Below are 19,333 nucleotides of genomic sequence, written 5' to 3' on the forward strand. Positions count from 1 at the left end.
AATGCAATAGGCAACAGCCCATGTATTATTACAAATTTCAATAACTTTTACTATTAAGATTTACATTAGTTAATATAGGGTTAATACAATAAAGTTACAACAGAATGCTGGTGCATTTAGATTCCTCTTTAACCTGTGGAGGGGTTGATAAAGAAGGACCAATGTAGCTATCTTGCAAGCATGCAATCTTTCAACCTCGCAAACTTGTTATCTTGCGATCTTGCCACCTTGCTATCTTGTGATCGGGGGCAGCCTATGGTGAGGTTTCAAAACGGAACGTCACCACTTGAATTTTAAGAGATAAAGACTCTCCTTTTTAATACATACAAAATTTTGCTGTAACCTCAAGTAATATCAGAGTTACGATCATCGCCGATTTCCATACAAATTATAAAGAAAAAGTAGATGAAAGAAAAACTGTTAAACTTGAGTGAATTAGATTTTTAAAAGACAACCTTCCACACAAAACTCCCCGTAATTCGTCATGAATCCACTGACTCTAGGAAGTATGACTCTCGAAGAGATATTAAAAAAAATATCTACATCTATAGTCGTCACCTACTATCAAAAATATTGTTGCTGATGACCTAAAGAGAAATGCTGGCTTCAGATGGGTGATAGCTGCCTCAAATCGGAGAAAATTTGCGACATTTAAGAGAGGCTTATATCCAAAACTGGCCACCAGAAGGCTTATGAAGGAGAAGATGACATATTGCGATCGATAAAGACTAAAAGAGATGTTCTATCGAAAGACACAAATAAGAAATTTGTGGGAGTCCTATTTCCAAAACTGGACACCAGAAGGCTTAAGTATTAGAAGAAGATTGCGATCAAAAAGGACTGTATGGCAATGAGTGGTACCGGAGATGAAAGGTAACAAGGGTGGTAACTTACCATTGGGATTACTAGTGGTGGGGCTGACGGCCTCGTTGCGTACAATCTCCTTGACGGGGACCATCACACACTTCTGGCACAGGACCTCCTTGCCCGTGTAGGTCACCTTCTCTCCAGATGGGAACGCTTGCCTGAAAAGTCATAAAAAAATTGTAAAAGGGCATTAGAAAAATAACTAAATTGAAAGAAAAAGGCAGTAACAGTGTGGGGGATTTTACCATCCTCTTGAAAGCTTATCCGTAGGGTAAAGCAGCAGGTAGAAAACTCGTCAAAAACTTATCCCATATATAGACACTATTCATAGGTTTAAGTGCCGAACAGTAAACTAGCACATAAATAAATAAATTGAAAATACACTTTATCTTATGGATATCAAGAGGATGGTGAAATAGCCGCCGAGTCCAAACCCGGCAGGGTAAATAAACATAAGGGTTTAAAACACACCTAATTAAATATAAACAGTTACCATCTTTCTACTTATAAACGCGGTATAAATATTACAAGGCAAGTAAGGTCGGAATAGCGAAAACTTCAAAAAGTAAACTCGGCCGGTTTAATTAGGTATACCAACGCACAACTGTTGGTTAAAATCTAATAAGACAGTTATAGAATGAAAGTAGCGATCTAATCATCTTTAATTTGTGTCTTGAAATGGCTTTAACGGGAGAGTCAGATCTACCGAAGCTGTAAAGATATGCATGCCCAAAGAAGCAGTAATGAAATTATCGGTAATATAATTAACATCTTATGTTTAGAAAGTTACAAACTAAAACTGATAAGTGTTAAGATATTGTAATTACCGGCATCTTGCGCAAGTGAAGCACTTCTGGTGGTAAGTGTTCCCGAGGGCTGATACCACCTCCCCCTCCACGTAGGTATTGCATGCAGCGCATCGGGTGCCAAACAGCTTCTGGTAATCCTGGAAATCAAAACAAAATATTGTTAACTACACATATGAATATCACGTTAAGCAATCAAAATAGTCTTGTTTCCAAACCAATGAATGATATACGGGTGCGCCTAGACTGCGCTAAAAGCCTCACCTCGCCGATCCGAAGGCACAAGCTTTAATGAATCTTATAAAACGATATGGAAATTACTACCTAGTAATCAAAAAGTCCATCAGTGTAACTTTGGCCAAATAAATTCCGTAGTGAAATTTAAGCAACCAAAACAAAAAGAGTTTTTGTCATCTGTAGTGCCGCTTCGAACACCTTGGACCTCAACTTCGTAATGTTCACATTTGTCATCTGTAGTACCGCTTCGAACACCTTGGACCTCAACTTCGTAATGTTCACATTAGTCATCTGTAGTGCCGCTTCGAACACCTTGGACCTCAACTTCGTAATGTTCACATTTGTCATCTGTAGTGCCGCTTCGAACACCTTGGACCTCAACTTCGTAATGTTCACATTAGTCATCTGTAGTGCCGCTTCGAACACCTTGGACCTCAACTTCGTAATGTTCACATTTGTCATCTGTAGTGCCGCTTCGAACACCTTGGACCTCAACTTCGTAATGTTCACATTTGTCATCTGTAGTGCCGCTTCGAACACCTTGGACCTCAACTTCGTAATGTTCACATTAGTCATCTGTAGTGCCGCTTCGAACACCTTGGACCTCAACTTCGTAATGTTCACATTTGTCATCTGTAGTGCCGCTTCGAACACCTTGGACCTCAACTTCGTAATGTTCACATTTGTCATCTGTAGTGCCGCTTCGAACACCTTGGACCTCAACTTCGTAATGTTCACATTTGTCATCTGTAGTGCCGCTTCGAACACCTTGGACCTCAACTTCGTAATGTTCACATTTGTCATCTGTAGTGCCGCTTCGAACACCTTGGACCTCAACTTCGTAATGTTCACATTAGTCATCTGTAGTGCCGCTTCGAACACCTTGGACCTCAACTTCGTAATGTTCACATTTGTCATCTGTAGTGCCGCTTCGAACACCTTGGACCTCAACTTCGTAATGTTCACATTTGTCATCTGTAGTGCCGCTTCGAACACCCTGGACCTCAACTTCGTAATGTTCACATTTGTCATCTGTAGTGCCGCTTCGAACATCTTGGACCTCAACTCCGTAATATTCACATTTGTCATCTGAAGTGCCGCTTCGAACATCTTGGACCTCAACTCCGTAATGTTCACATTTGTCATCTGTAGTGCCGCTTCGAACATCTTGGACCTCAACTCCGTAATGTTCACATTTGTCATCTGTAGTGCCGCTTCGAACATCTTGGACTTCAACTCCGTAATGTTCACATTTGACACACACTTCCAAATCCTACTTAAAAAGGTTACAAATGTATTTTAAACAAAGCTATTCAGTTAGCCCTGAGAGCCCCAGGAGCTCGAATGAGTATGAGGGTTTGCTAATAACATTGAGATTCTCAAGTCCCCGAAAATATATACGAGTGCAGAGAGACTATTTGGCCTAGTACTCTGCATGCCAATTTATCCAAAAGTTCTGTTAGCATCAAGGCCATTGCTGTAGGTATGCTATGGCCTGCAACTTCTTCTTAGACCGTGATGGGTCAACACTTGTGTTCCACTGTGTCCAAGTGATCTTCCATTTCTTTCAGCCTCTCAACTTTCCCAAATAGGAATACCATACTTCTATTGATTTCGGGCATTATTACATCACCACCAAGTTACAAGAAGGCTATAATAACATACCTTATAAATAAATATTAATGTGGGCTTTTATTATTCTTTTACATGTGTTCTATTTTATAATTTCTTTAACAAATTTAACTTCTTTGATAATGTTCCACAAAATTATTTTATATTTCTGACGTTTGTAAAAGCCCATATGGGCATATTATATAAATAAGTAGGAAGTTGGCAATTACCTGGGGGCAGTAGTAGACTCCGTCCTTGCAGAAGAAGCCCCCATGGCTGAGTGTGTGACCGCAGGTGCGACACACGAAGCAGCTCATGTGGAAATACTTGTCGGTGACGCGAAGCACCTCGCCCGAACACTTCTTGGCACATGCCTGGCAGAATGTTTTACCTGCGGAAACAAAAGTACAATAAATTAGAGATCAACGATCATACGTCAAGTATCAAACAAGATTGGGATTTTTAAAGCATACAATACGTTTAGACGTGTAACTGGCGTTGCTCGACTTTCTCTACTTTCAATAAATATAATATCCATGTTTTACATTTATAAACCTTCCAGAAGAAATTCTCTAAATGATAGTGAAAACCCTATCAAACACCGTTGCATATTTTAAAAGAACTAAGCGCACAAACAGACAGATGACTTTTCTCTACTTTCAATAAATATAATATACATGTATTATATTTATAAACCTTCGGGAAAAAAATATATAATTTTTTTTATTTATTATTTAATAAATGTTTACATGTTACATTTTTTTAACTACCATACAAGGCTTATGCCCGTATTGTGGTAGTTATACATGAAATAATAATAAAAATAACATAAAAGAACTAAAAAAATACTATTTTATAGAAACATAAGTATGAATCATACATGAAATAAAACTAAAAACAAATACGAAATGATAGTGAAAACCCTGTCAAACTCCGTTACATAGTATAGAAGAACTAAGCGCAAAAACATACAGACACGGATAGTGACTTTGTTTTATACTATTTTTATGTGTTCCGATACCCCCATGACATATTCGAGTTTTACCGACAGTTTGTTAGGAAACCTGTTAATTCATTCGATTAAAGGCCTGCAGTCACGTTTTTAACAGGAATACGAATAATTTTACCAGATTTTGAATAAATTAGTAAGTTTTCTTCGTGTTTGTGCCAATACTAAGTATTTGGGGTCCGTCCTCTCTGCCTACCCCTGCGGAGAAACGGCGTGATTAGTTAGTTAGTTATTTATGGAGAGTGTGTGTGGCTGGCGGGCGGTGTGGATTTGATTTGAATACAAATCTACAGTTTTATTCCGAGAAATACAAAAAAAAAAATTTACAATTTAAATTTCGGATTACTTCCAACGTATTTTATTATGTATTGGTCGACATTGCACCAAAATACGCGATAATCTCTCGACCCCTACGTGACTTTCGATGACTCGTGTGGTTAGATAAAAAACAAATAAAAAAAAGACTGGCAAAAGTCAGCGACGATAAATAAATACGACAAAAATAAAAACGATGTTGACTTAATGTTATGTACATAATTATTGTACACAGCATTGACAAGGAAAAAAATAATACCAACGTAGAACAAGCTAACAAAATGTATGGCCATGTGTTGCGCAAATTGCTTGATGAAGTATCGTGGGAATAATGGTGATTTTTCATGTTTCAAGTGTGTACATTATTATAACTAACATTAATGGAGGGTACGACGTGTGATTCATTCACATCTTGATAAAATAATACTTCGATAAAACATATAATTATACACGGTGTCCGGAAATTAGCGTTACAAGCGAGAAATCGGTGAATCTGTTGAAAACAATTTTGTGGTATAACTTTTTTGATTTGAGCTTTCGTTTTGGAGTAAACCGAGTACAAAGTTGGAATTTTTAGGTGAAATTAGAAAAAAAATGTCGCCGCGGGATACTATCAGCAGTTTATCTGTTTTTTCAAGTCTTAGTTGACAAAAAAAAAAAACAAAAATAAAAATAAAAATTGAAACGTTCAATCGATGTTTTTAAGGTTTTTATTTTTTTTTATTGTTCATAATTTCTGCATTAATTTTTTTATAACATAATAATATTGATTTATATTATATTACTTACACTTTCCTGATGCTTATGCTTAGGAGAGGAGAACGTATATATTACGACTACTTGTGTACATTATTGGGTAAAGTTATAAAAAAAAAATAATAAAGTTATAAAGTGATATTTTTCAAAGTGATGTTTAAATTTTCACAGTTTTGTCTGCTTGGAATATCTAGATCAAATCAACAATCTTTAAATAGTTACATCCACGCAGATTTGAAAAATCTCAAATATCTCGTAAAATCTGGAAATGCAAGGCAAGCGTAATGTTAATGAGTAAGACCAAGAAAGGGACCGTTAGATTGTTTGGGCATTTATAGCGAATGAACGAAGCAAAGAGCATAAGGAGAATATAATGTGAGGTGAAGAATGGTGGAAGTAGTCGGGAACGCTAAAGAAGACAAGAATGTATTTGAAAAAAAAAAGTTTTCATAAAGCGAAATATCAATACAGTTTAGTTCTACAATGAAATTATTGTTTTTAATAATAACAAATGACTATGTTTGCTTTATTTTTCAAAGTACCTAATAAATTATAAAAATTAGAAATATAACACCTACCGTTGGTTGATACTTCCATACAAAAGTGAATAAGTAATACCTAGGAAAAATGTTTGATAGCGAGTCATAGTGGGGGATACTCAGATACATTGAAATAAGATAATAATGGCTCTTTTACACTATATACCTACCTAGTTATTTAACTTTTACACGATATACCTACCTAGTTATTTAACTTGTACACTATATACCTACCTAGTTATTTAACTTTTACACTGTAGGTATACCTACCTAGTTATTTCACTTTTACACTATATACCTACCTAGTTATTTAACTTGTACACTATATACCTACCTAGTTATTTAACTTGTTCACTATATACCTACCTAGTTATTTAACTTGTACACTATATACCTACCTAGTTAATTAACCTTTACACTGTATACCTACCTAGTTATTCAACTGTTACACTATATACCTTCCTAGTTATTTAACTTTTACACTATATACCTATCTAGTTATATAACTTTTACACTTTACCTAGTTGTACTATGTACCTACCTATTTAGTTATCTTTTACATCCTATAACTACCTAGTTATTTAACTTTTACACTATGTACCCACCTAGTTATGTAACTTTTACATAAATGTTGGTACGTAGATTTTCACATTGAGAGATTTTGAAAATCTAAAGCAGCCATTTCGTAGACACCTAGATATATAGAAAAAAAACTGTTTGGGTAGATATTTTTCACTGCGCAAACGCTCCCCAATTTCTAAAGAGCACTTTCAGTAATAAAATCAAAACAAATCTTCTAAACGACTATTAATAATTTGCATATTATTCTTCTCAGGGGAGAGGGAAATTAGTAAACAAACCGTGAAATTACTTCGACATTTCCATAGAGAATGAAAAAAAATTAATAGAAATTCGCTCCCTAAATACCAGCAGTTTAAATGTTGATACGCCGATTAAACGCAGATCTGCACGAAAGCATGCAAAAACAAGCTAAAGCAACTTTATAATATAACTAACTAGCTGAAATTCCCAGCGTTGGGCTTTATGTATAGTTACACTATAAAGTAATAATTTTCTTTTTTTAACGTAATGCTACGTATACATACGCGAGCCGAACTGCCGAACTGAATCTCAACTAATGGGAAAAGAACGAAGCAAACGGAAATGGCGCGAAACGCCGCTTGCAGTTGCTTAGTTCCTTTCCCGTAATTCGTGACTCGGTTCGCGATTAAGTTCGCAAATGTATACGTACCTTTAAGGATGACAAATTTAATCGAGAAGTACCAAAATTCTGCATGGGGGAGTTTTCTTAATCTTGTTTTGAAGGTTAGATGTGCAAAATTTCATCAATCTCGGAATAAAACTGAATATTTGTATAATCCAGGCGCCGCCCGCCACAGACACTCTTTTTTAAATAAAATAGATAATCCAAACTGTTATAAGTGTAAGTGTAAACAGAAACCACGAAACCAAGCCAAATGGCGCCTAGATAAACTAAAATTTTGGCGCCTTTTGGAAAATGATACTGCAATATAAATACTGCAGTTTTCCATTTTAAGTTTGTTTCTTTCAAGATCTTCTTGTGCATTCTTGCTTTGAGTTGTTTGGAATGTATACGAGAGCCGTAAGCTGTTTGGCCACTTATACGGCATAGCGATCTACATTAGTCACAAGTAGATGAGCGCACAAATGCGTCGGGTTCCTACCCAGGCGTCAAGGGTTCAATCCTTTGCTAGCTAAGACTCCACCGTTGCACAAGCAACTTTTTATCACTAAAATTGGTAGTAGGAGGTTTTCAAATATTACAATCCGAGATAGGTATTCAAACCCATAAATCCCCGAATTAATTATCCTTATTGTAAATGTCACTGACCTTTGTACAAACAAAACAGTAAAAACACTACTTATAAACAAGCAAGATGTCAGGATGAAATGACACGAAGCCCGCGGAATAGCAATTGCAATGAACGTGTTATTTTAAGACTTTGTCCGTGGAAACAGAAAACTCCCTGTCGGCGCATCGTATCAACATCGTAAAGATATGGATTTTATCGTTTTTATTATTGCAACAGCAGAGTGCAGTCGCCACTGCGGTACGAAAAGAATTACTTCAACAGAAAAACGCCGTTAATATGGGCCTCTTGCACGCATTTTTAATTGGCTTAGAAAAAAATCCTTTGAATGGATACTGCTACTAATGAAAATACGGAACTGCTACAAAAAACGCCTACAAAAACACCTACTTGTGGTTTTTCACACCAGGTGAAATACAGTATTATAGCTAAGCTTATCTGTGACAGTTTCACTTGATTAACTTTTTTACTTTCTTATAAAATTATTTACAAAATAACTTTAAAAAAAAACAGTTTTTTGCTTGAAATCGAACGTTTCTAGACTCCGTTTGTCAAGCGATTTTAATGCCTGTTACCTACAATATAAGGTATACCAAAAAAATTACACATTTTTGGCTTGTAGCGTCCTCTTAACATTCTTTTATAGTTCTTAAGAAATTTTCCAGGACTTTAATGATTTTAGGATTTTTAATGATTCATGATGTTAATTTTTATACTCTTCGCTATTTTTTTGATACATCCACTTTGTTCTATCTACCTTTTATATCCTATATTTGAAGATTGGCATTGAAAAACTGACGATTTTAGCTTACCCATGTTGTTTTGACAAAATTGCAGACAAAATTTTGAATTAAATGAAGATAACTAACTTTGTTCACTATTTTATATAAAAAAATATCAACATGTTTCAAAACCAAAGGTTTCTTTATCAGGATACAAAGCATACTTACAATTAAGATATATAAAAATATTACAATATGATAAATGAATTATTTCTACGATCTTAGAAAATTACTCAATTACGTCTTCCGACACATCATTAACACATGTTACAGCAAAAAAGTCCATGTGGTCTACCCTATGTATGTTAACTCGATTTCGTTTAAGTATTTTGACAGCTAACTGACAGATGATCGACAACGTGGGCTCTATTAAAAAAAAGACGTCAATAAAGACGACTTTTCTGATCAATAAAAAAGAACGCTTCAATTTCAAATGTAACATTTTCAAAAAGTTTCAGCAATTTGACAATACGATTAAAAAAAACTGAATGCCTTAGAAATCCTTCTTTAAGCGAAAAAAATCATTACGCAAGTGGCTCATTCATTATCACACAGAAACGCCATCAATTGCGAGAGTGAAAACAGTAATTCTTGTGCTTGTAATTACAAATGAGCTGTTTATAGTTTTACCGCCGGATTCGCTTCGCTGAATTTTATCTGCATCTCTGTTGCAATTTGCAACCAGTCTATTAATTATTGTCATTAAACTTTTTGTGCAATAGCTGCAGTGACCGGCGCATCCTCGGAGCGATTGGATGAGTTTGTGTACTTGTACAAGTAGTGGTCCGCGAGAGACGGGAAGGCTTTTATGGAAATAAGAATGCAGGGTGAATGCAGGAAGTTCAATTAATGGACGACAGAATGTAGTAGACACTAATAAAAAGTTGTTAAAGGAAGCAGTTCTGATACAATTCCTGCAGTATGGCAGTGAGACAAGGAACTGGCAGAGGAAGTAAGTAGAATGAAGTAAGGACGATAGTAGATGGAATGCTGCAGAAATGAAATTGTATGTGTAAGTAATAAAGTCGTGAAACAACATACATATACAATGGAGAGATTCGAAAATAATGTAAGCGCGATGAACAAGATTACGAAAGAGATGCTTAGATGGTTTGGACATGCAGAGGATTTATATGAAGGGGATGAACGAATAATGAGAACCTCCAAAAAAGACATGGCACAGTAAAGTAAATCAAATAATTGACTCACGTTATGTATAAAGTTGGAAAAATCAAAGAGTATGTACGAGTATAAACCTTCTGGTCTGTGAGATTTTGTCGTAGTGTTATTTTTAATGACCTGTCAAATGGATGATTAATGGGCGACATATTTCCGATTGACATTTAATTTTTTTTAAATCGCTTTTTTAAACGTATCCTAAAATGAAAAGCTGGTTTTGAAAACAGATGAAATACTCCTTCAGATTTTAACATTATAAACGAAGATATGCAACTGAAAATAATTAAATTTGGAACTCACAGTGAACACTAAACAGTCAGTGTCAGTTGGTTCCGGAAAGAGAACAAATCGACACACGGTCATGCGTGAATAAACAAAGGACCCTAACAGAGTTGTATGAGGTTACATCTTTAAATAAAATAGAGATGTTACAAGAGGTGGACCAAACAGAAGATAAAGATTAATATCCGAAGAAAAAACACCATGCAATATTCAAGTGCTTGTTCGTATGCTGAGACCGAAAATACCCTCCGATTTACGCTATAAGTGTGAAATCCGAAGATACCAATAAATTGTCATGGCTGAGAAACTTTAGGAAATGGACAACTGAACTGAACTGGAACATGAACAGTAGTAGTAGTAAACTATTGCAAAGCCAGTCTGGCTTTAACATAAAAATAAAAATATTATTTGATGCCGTTTTGTGGTCGAAATCATTTGAACAGACGTTGCTTCGACTTTGCAACAGATTTCTGTTTCACATATCTAGATACCTACATCCTACAAATGACTAGAATCAAACATCAAACGATCCGCATCTTCTAATGAATCTCAAGACAAATTAATCTGGTATAACGTACACCGTTTACACCATCAAAGGATCAACTGTTTATGATGATAATTAGTCGTCATCATCATCACGTGTCGTTACACCAACCGGTATAGGGAACAACAGCTACTAACAGTCATCAACTACATACTTTGTCTGTCGGTAAAGCAGGAGGTAGGAAGTAGCCAGTTTTGTCGGCGACTTGACTGCAATGGCACAGGGCACGTGCCGGCGGCAAGATTGGACGATTAAGGTTGCATAATGTCAATTCAATGGGGCACTTCATGCAATATCCAGTGCCGGATTTATCGTTACTGCAGATAAAATTTTAGCCTGAGCGAAAAACAGGCATTGGTTTTCGCATTTGAAAAACAGACAATTGGAGGCATTTCTTCTTTTATATCTGGTGTTGTCCATTATTGGAGGTTGGCTGTCATCAGGGCAACCTTCACCCAGTGAGCTGCAGGCAGTACACACATTCGTTGTACACACGTTCGTTTTAAACTTGCTTCCTTAACCGTTTCCATTATTTTTTTGCGAAACATTGATATTATGGTCTACGAGTGGAGCTGCCTGCAAATTGTATGCCGTATATGAGCTTATAATTTACCACTATCCCGGCCGTTTCCTTATAAGCCTTCGTTAAATGTAGCTTCAGGGAATAACGGTTTAACATCATGTATATGAATAACATAAAACATCTGATTGTGCTCTTAGTTCTTCTCAACTACGCAATGGATTTTGATAGGCTAACTAACTAACTAACCATCACGCCGTTTCCCCGCAGGGGTAGGCAGAGAGGACGGACCGCCAAACAACTCGGTCTTGGCACACACTTCTTGCCTCATTCACATTCATTCATCGTCTCATACATACTCTTCTATTATTCTGACTCTTGACATGGCCCGACTCGATTATCTTATTCACTTCATCGTGCCATGTCTTCCTCGGGCGTCCCCGACTAGCGGAACGTTTATATAATATAATACAGAGGAAAGTCATGTTTTGTAATCAATTCATAAAAAAATATTTTCGGGCGCTTACATTGCTAACGCTGGCTAAACCTTATAGATACATAAAAAAATTCACGAAACCTTAAAAAGTCCTACAGAAAAGTCTGTGATGATATATGTCTATCTCCTAAGGATAACCCCCAGCAACACCGGGTACACGTCAGGTAGTATTTGTTAAAACACAGCCTCCTCAAAAAATCAAACCCATTAGATTAAATTTCTTTAACCCTCGGGTTCATAATTGTTCCTAAATCAACACAAAAAATAAAATAAGTTTCGTATGTTCATCATTATCTCTTAAAATCTGGGTGAACTTTGATACACATGTGCGTAAAGACAATATTGGAAAATCATATGAATAATTTTGAGCCTTTTTTACTGAAAAAAATAAAGACAGAAATGTAAATTCTATACGTTTATAAAAAGTGTAATTCGAATGCAATACATAAACTTCTGTATCCAAATAAAATGCCAGCAACTGAAGAGTCGAGGCGGCCCTGCCATGCAGTATCATGTTCGTGTTTAGTTCAAGATGAAAGTGCGCTGGGGAGATGAAAGGCGGAATAAAGTGGACATGTAGTATACCAGTCTACAGTTTATAATAGGTGGGACCTAGACCTAGACCCTGGGGCTAGTGGTAAAGCGCTCGCTTTATGTTTGCTGGGTGTCGGGATCGATCCCCGGGGGTAAAAACCACAAAGCAACTATTATAACACGGTTGGTACTTACTGCTTATTGTTTCAGTCTAGGTTTTCAATTATTAAGACTCGCAGTCGCGTTATACATTCTCGCCGCCAGTATTATTTCGTCTTTTAATTGGCTACGAAATAATTCCTAAAAAGGAGTGTTATTATTATTTTACTAGTTTACTAATGTACCTACACAGCAGACCGGGGTAAACAAAAAATAACAAAGTATAAATACCAACCATCCACTAACGGTGTACAACAACAATATATAAACATAGTTTGAGTCAAGTGAAGTCAAGTTAAAATAAGAGATTGCAAATTTCTGAAGACTATTGTTGGTATAATATCCGGGATATTGATTTATATAATATGTTGACGGGATATGACCATTAAAATGTGTGAAGCATGGAAAAAATATAGAATCACTTTACCAAATTCATTCAATCCACTTTCGGCACTCAAATTATGAAACAAAATTGTAAAAAGTTCATTCTATTTAGGGTAGAATACTCTCTATTTTGCTCTGGCGAGAGACCATAAATCAATAAAAAAATGCTTTAAACGTATTTAGCTCTGTTTAATAACTAGACCTGAAAAGTAACCATAGTTTAAAGTTATTTTCTAGCTTCTTAAAGGGATTGAGACATAAAAATAGTATGCCTACCTAATCATTATCTGAATAGTGTGGTACCTTCTTTACAACCTACCTCTTCACTTCTTTCCTTCCCACACTTCCCGTTAAAACCAGGCTGAAGTGCGGTTTATTTATTGTTGCGGTTTGCGGAACTATACCAATGCTGAACCAGTGTGTAAAATCTAATAAGGCCGGGAGTTTGCTAAGAAGTTTAAATCGATAACGCAACATAAAACTTAAGGCGATGTACTACGTCGTGTAATATTTTAAATTGAGCCGCTATCAATAACAACCCTTACGTAGATGGCGATAAGGTTTAAATTCCCGCTTAACACCATCCGCCTGTTTTGATTTATGCAAAAAAAAAAAAACATGGCCAAAAAGTGCCTTTTATTTTATTTTGTGGATGTTCAGGAATACATATTTAATTTTTTTTCGATCATTTTATAAATAACTTAATTTGCCACATTATACAATAAAATCATAACCGAAAATGGGTTCGTAAGTAGGAGATTTTGAACTTTAAAGCATTTTTCATAGGCCTTATACATTACTTTTTTCTGGGCTTATAAAAAGACTTATCTAAAAAATACTTGATTATTTTAAAGGCTAAGATGTATTCTACTCGCAGTATTTAATTAAAGCATCTGAAACATTTCTAGGCGACCAAATTTTCAAACCAAAAACACATGATTTTGCATTACTACGTATTGCATCGCCTTAATATTTTTATCCTTCATCATTGACCCCTGACCCGCAAGATGGATACGACTGCATTATGCACATTGCACATCCTACGGAGATGTGATGATTGCGCCGCATCCGAATGCAGTACCTTCAGCTACATATCCCGATGCACCGATGCACTAATGACTAATGCACTAAGTAAACGCGAGCCATGTGACCTTGTAAGTAAACAAATAAATATTAAATATTATTATTACGTCGTGCAGCAGCGACACGAGAACTTCATCAGAGGTACAGCGTAAAATGTTAATTTTTCAAATGTGAAAAAAGAATATGAACATCAGTTACTTCTCCACAGAGGTAACATGATTGAATTTCGATTGAAATCGAATAATCTTAACGTCTTCTCCTTCGTCTTTTTACGGTACTTTCTCCTATCTGAGGTTGGCTAACATCAACATGTAGATTATCTGCCATGGAAGTAAAATACCACTCAGAGTTGTGTATTCTGGAAGTAAGTTTTTGGTGTTGATACTGTTTTTTTGTCATAATAATAATAATTGGACAATTTTTATAGCGCCGCTTTTGTGAGTTATCACCTCTGGGGCGCTTTACAGTTGATGCAGGTATTACAAAAAATATTACCAAAATAAAGTGAAGTTAAGTAAAGTAGAATGAAGAACAGGAACAGGTGACATGAAGATAGAAGATGGATACTCTGCAGCAAGAATCCTAGGTGGTGAAGAAACTGTGTCCAATCCAGCAATCCCGCAAATCCCACAAATGAAATCCCGCGAATTCGCAGATCAAATATTGCTGAATATCACATACACAGTACCTATTATCATAACCATATAAACATTACTAGCTATTGGAAATCGACATGGTGACCAAGGTGAGACAAGAAATATCAGCAGTTCTAGTAATTTTCCGAACAATAAGAAATGATTGGTTCCAGGTTATTACCAAGAATAATGTTCAAAAAATGCCAGAACACGATCAATTATAATCAATATCGTTTTCAGAAATGAACGCAAAACTCAGGAAAAATTTAAATAACAAAGAAAGTAACAACCAAGCCATTTACTCGCAGGCGTAGGCAGAGAGGATGTAACGCCACATTTCTATCTTGGCACACACTGCTTTCTTCATTCACATTCAAAATGGTAGATGATACTCTCAGTATCGCCTTCGTAAAAGACCACCATTCAAAATCGAAACCGTTGCTTGGAATGTCTTCCCATCTTCTTTTATTCCCCATTCCCTTCAGCATTACAACATACTCAATTATGGGATGCTAAAGTCCCACCGGCTCCGGACAGACTCTCGTGCAGTATTTCCCTATCTATACTTATGTATATGAAATAAGAGTTTCGTGTGGCTTCGTTTTTATACAAATCTGCAATTTATAAAATAAGAAGAAAATTACTTCTACATCTGATTTAAAAAAAAAACTCTGATATAAAATGTTATTATTTATTAAAAATCTCTTCAAATTATTCGTATTCCTGTTAAAAACGAGACTGCAGGCCTTTAACGAATGAATTGACAGATTTCATAAAAAACTATAAGTAAAACACGAATGTGTTATTGCGATGACGTAAACACTTGTTCATAAAAATTCGAATATTTTCGAATTTCGTCATTATACAATGTATAATAACAGAATAAACGCAGCTGCATGAATACGTGTTCCGATATATTATGAAAGTACTAATAGTTTATTAGGAAATGGCCTGCCATCACGTTTTTAACAGGATTTTAATAAATCAGCAATACTTATTTTTATCGTGTCAATCAGTGGTGTCGGCAACAGGGCAAAACTCGCAATAAAAATAACTCGAAAAAAATATAATTACAGCAATAAAATTTTAAAAATACCAGGGTAACATAAACGATTATAGGTCTTCACCCAATAATTTACAATCGCAGTATGGAACTAGACTTCTCTCTCCATACATTACCAATAACGTACGGCGTACAAGGTACAAGCCTCCGGGAGGTGTAAAATGGTACAAATTACACGATCGAGCCAGTCGAACCCGCAATCTTCTGCTACCCTGTTATTTGCTTTCGATCATCGTATGTAATGCGTGTAATCAACGGTTGTCTCCTTAGTCCGGAGTGTGAAGTTAACTGCGGTACAATATAGTGAGAACCGGGCGGAATGAAAACTTAAGTGCACTTACAGCGTTTAGTTTATAGTGTTCCTAATAGATAAATATTTGATTGGATTTTATGATACAGTTATGATTGCTTGATTATTGCTTATTATTATATCGCCGAAGTCCCCAGCGTTGCTAGGAGTTTTTATGCAATCAGATGAAGACGGTAATTTAAAGAATGAAAAAAATAATTTTCACTTCGAAGTGTCAAAATTCTGATGGGGTGGTTTTCGAAATATCATCTAGACAGTGACCTTCCTCTTGTTTAGGAGGTCAAGTGTGCAAAATCTCGGAATAAAACTGCAGCTTTAAAACATAAACATATACAGGGTGTATCGGCACGAACCAGACAAACTTTAACCAGCTATTCCTTAGCACATTTGGAGTAAAAAATGTTATGGGCACTTTGCTGTCCGGTAACATTTTTTTTAATAAAAAATTTACCATTCATATTTTCACCACATGTCACCACTGTTTTATCCTTTGTCACAGTTTGAAAACCCATCTGGCAATATTTTATTCGAGTTTCGTTGAATAATATACGTACGTACCTACATTGGCGCGCTTTTACAATCACAACGAAATGGCATGGTACCATTCGTCTCATTTTTAACTATTATTATTTAGTGTGTATGAAAGAGCGAAGACGCTTTTTGACACACTTGCTAATAACAGCTGTTGAACACGAGAAACAATGCCAATGACAGTGACGGAGTGTGGATTTTTTTATAATTTTTTGTTTTTAATTGAAAAAAAATGTTACCGGACAGCAAAGTGCCCATAACATTTTTTACTCCAAATGTGCTAAGGAAAAGCTGGTTAAAGTTTGTCGGGTACGTGCCGATACACCCTGTATTATAAGACATATACACCCTTTACATACATAATATAAAGTAGAGATAATATTATACACGACCTCCATGGCAGGCCTAGCATAAGACACCTTTTTATTTTTTTATTTGAATACGCCACAAGAGTCCCAACCGCCCGAAAACAATAGAACTCTGTAGCATCCATAATTTGTTGGGTTATGTTGTGAGTTGTGATGCTAAAGGGAATGGGGAAATGCCTGGCTATTCAGATCTGGTCACAAATACGTCTAAATTCATTGTTTCAACTTAGTTTGAATGGTGGTTTTTCACCAGGGCGATACTAAGAATATCTACCGCTCTAGAAGGAACTACAGGACTTATTTAGCAAAAACTAAAAAGTCTTCCTAAGCATATAAATTTAAGCACGTAAGTACACCTTCAGGAGAAACTGAAAAATTTGGTCTTATTGGGTCGTATTGTTAACCCTTCAACTAGTAGCACGTCCAATGGGGTCATCCGACGAATTGAATGAATCAGTCGTTAGTCATTAGTCTCATTGTCTTTATTCTCCTTCTAACTGAGAAATTGATGAAGATGGATAAGCTACGGCGGGTGTTAAGTTGGTTTTAATCAATGTAACGGGTGCCCTCACTTCAAGGGGATCAAACGAAACACTGTCCCATGTATAACTGACGTAGATAATTGAAACAAGGGAGGTGCCAAACAGATACACGATACAAACAACAATCGAAAGTGAAAATCTGGAGTCCAGTCGTCATTTTGGTTGGATAGAGTTTTAACTTCACTCTACCTTGTTCTGAGATACGAGGTGCAAAATTTGAATTACTCAAGATTGAACCTCAAAATCAGAACATCTTAAATGGATAATGGGAAATCGTCTTTGCAAACTTTGACACCTCGGAACCTTCGTGGTAAAGCGAAGTTGAAACCCTGTCCAACTAAAGTGACGAATTACACTGGGGCTCGTAACAACGATCAACTGCCAAGATACAAACAAAATGACAATTTGAAAAGGTTCAAAGTGATGTTGGAACAAAAATAAATAGAAGCTTTAAAAACTTGATGTTAGAACTTCGTCATAAAAATTATCTACGGAAATGCAACACAGGTGGCTCTGAAAGTTATTTTGGTTATAGAAATGGGCAAATGTTTTTGCATGTCAATTAGAACCTTGTGCAACTAAGGTGATGCAATGTTTAACAATGTAGAGTGGACGATGCGATCTCACTGCAAAAACTACTAACAAAGACATACCTCTGGCCAACGATAATATTTAGTGTTTTTTGTGACACTTGTTCAGGTTGGACCAACAAGTGAAATAAAACCCAGTGTTTCGGTAAAAAAATACAACAAAACCATCATCCAATGAATGAGCAGATTAAAGATAAATTCTGGGTAGTTGACGCATGCCTGATGCCAGCACAACGATTAATCAACCTTAACCTTATCTGATATTGATAAGCAGGTACATAAATACAGACGAAACAAAATCTCTGATTATCTATCCAATTGCTCTTCAAAGTCGATTGCACCAAGTTAGATAATCATATTTTTGTTTTTTTTTTTTACATTAGCTCCACGTACGACGCGCTGAGGAAAATAATTCCACTCAGAGCCTACGTCATCTTTGGGTATGGGGTATGCTGTATGGGGTGTGTTTTTATAGAAGGAAGTTCTGGGAAGGAAAAAGGCATGAGGGGTGGGTAGAAATCTGGGGGTCAGTGTGAAGAGTGTCAGGAGTGACGGACGTATGAATCCATCCCTCCCACTACGATGCAAGGCGATGTTCCGAGAAAGTCATGTTGAAGAGGTTAACAGTTCTCCCTCAACCATTTTCTAGCGATCTGATCTGCCACGCGGTTGGTGGGAAGACGCATCCGACACGAAGACCCGGACAAACCTTAAGTCACCAAACATAGCGAACCACTTGCAGACGTGTTGGTAATCCAATAAATGGTTCCCGGGGTGGCAGTACCCATACCCGCCTCCCGAATTGGGATCTATTTTATATCATTCTGCAAGAACAGGGCAAGATAACCTGCTGCATAGAATAAAGAGCAAAACTAGAAGTGCCTTCAATACCAATTTGAATGGAAACACATGTTTCATTTAGCCTAGTATCCCAGCGTTATGTAACACCAAAACCTCCTAGATCACTGTGATCACTGTAATCTAGCAGGTTTTGGTAATATTCGCCTGACTTCGTAGATCTCCATCCTATTTGAATTTTGTAAAAACCGATTTGGGCAAATATTTGGATCACGAAACACATCGACAAGGCACTTCTAGTTTTCTCCTTTATCTGTGTTCTGGTGACTGATTTTTGTGGGTTTTCAATTTTCAATCATTATGTTCCATAGAATCTGACGGTTGTCGGTATTCCCTTTTCAATAATTCTGCAAGGATAGAGCAAGATAGGTAGAATGTAATTTTAATTAATATAATGGAATTCACGATCAAGGAGCGTAAAGCGTGGAGACTTAACCCGTGAAGTGGTTAAACAAGCGGGATAAATGGTATACCACAGAA

At 36.3% G+C, this 19,333-nt stretch overlaps 1 protein-coding gene across 13 annotated transcripts in view; it reads right to left on the minus strand.

Moving 5' to 3' along the window:
- Unc-115a (actin binding LIM protein Uncoordinated 115a) overlaps positions 1–19,333 on the minus strand; it is a 262,629-nt gene that overhangs the window by 46,863 nt on the left and 196,433 nt on the right. For all 13 annotated transcript variants that reach the window (XM_089646761.1, XM_089646759.1, XM_089646753.1 and 10 more), the window contains 3 exons: positions 3,752–3,912; positions 1,695–1,813; positions 895–1,025 (listed from right to left, as the gene is read on the minus strand). In XM_089646761.1, the coding sequence (XP_089502887.1) occupies positions 895–1,025; positions 1,695–1,813; positions 3,752–3,912 (411 nt within the window). The remainder of the gene's footprint in view (positions 1–894; positions 1,026–1,694; positions 1,814–3,751; positions 3,913–19,333) is intronic.

Source organism: Hesperophylax consimilis, chromosome 25 (assembly GCF_061612785.1).
Source record: "Hesperophylax consimilis isolate HC1 chromosome 25, BYU_Hcon_1.0, whole genome shotgun sequence".
NCBI lineage: Eukaryota > Metazoa > Arthropoda > Insecta > Trichoptera > Limnephilidae > Hesperophylax > Hesperophylax consimilis.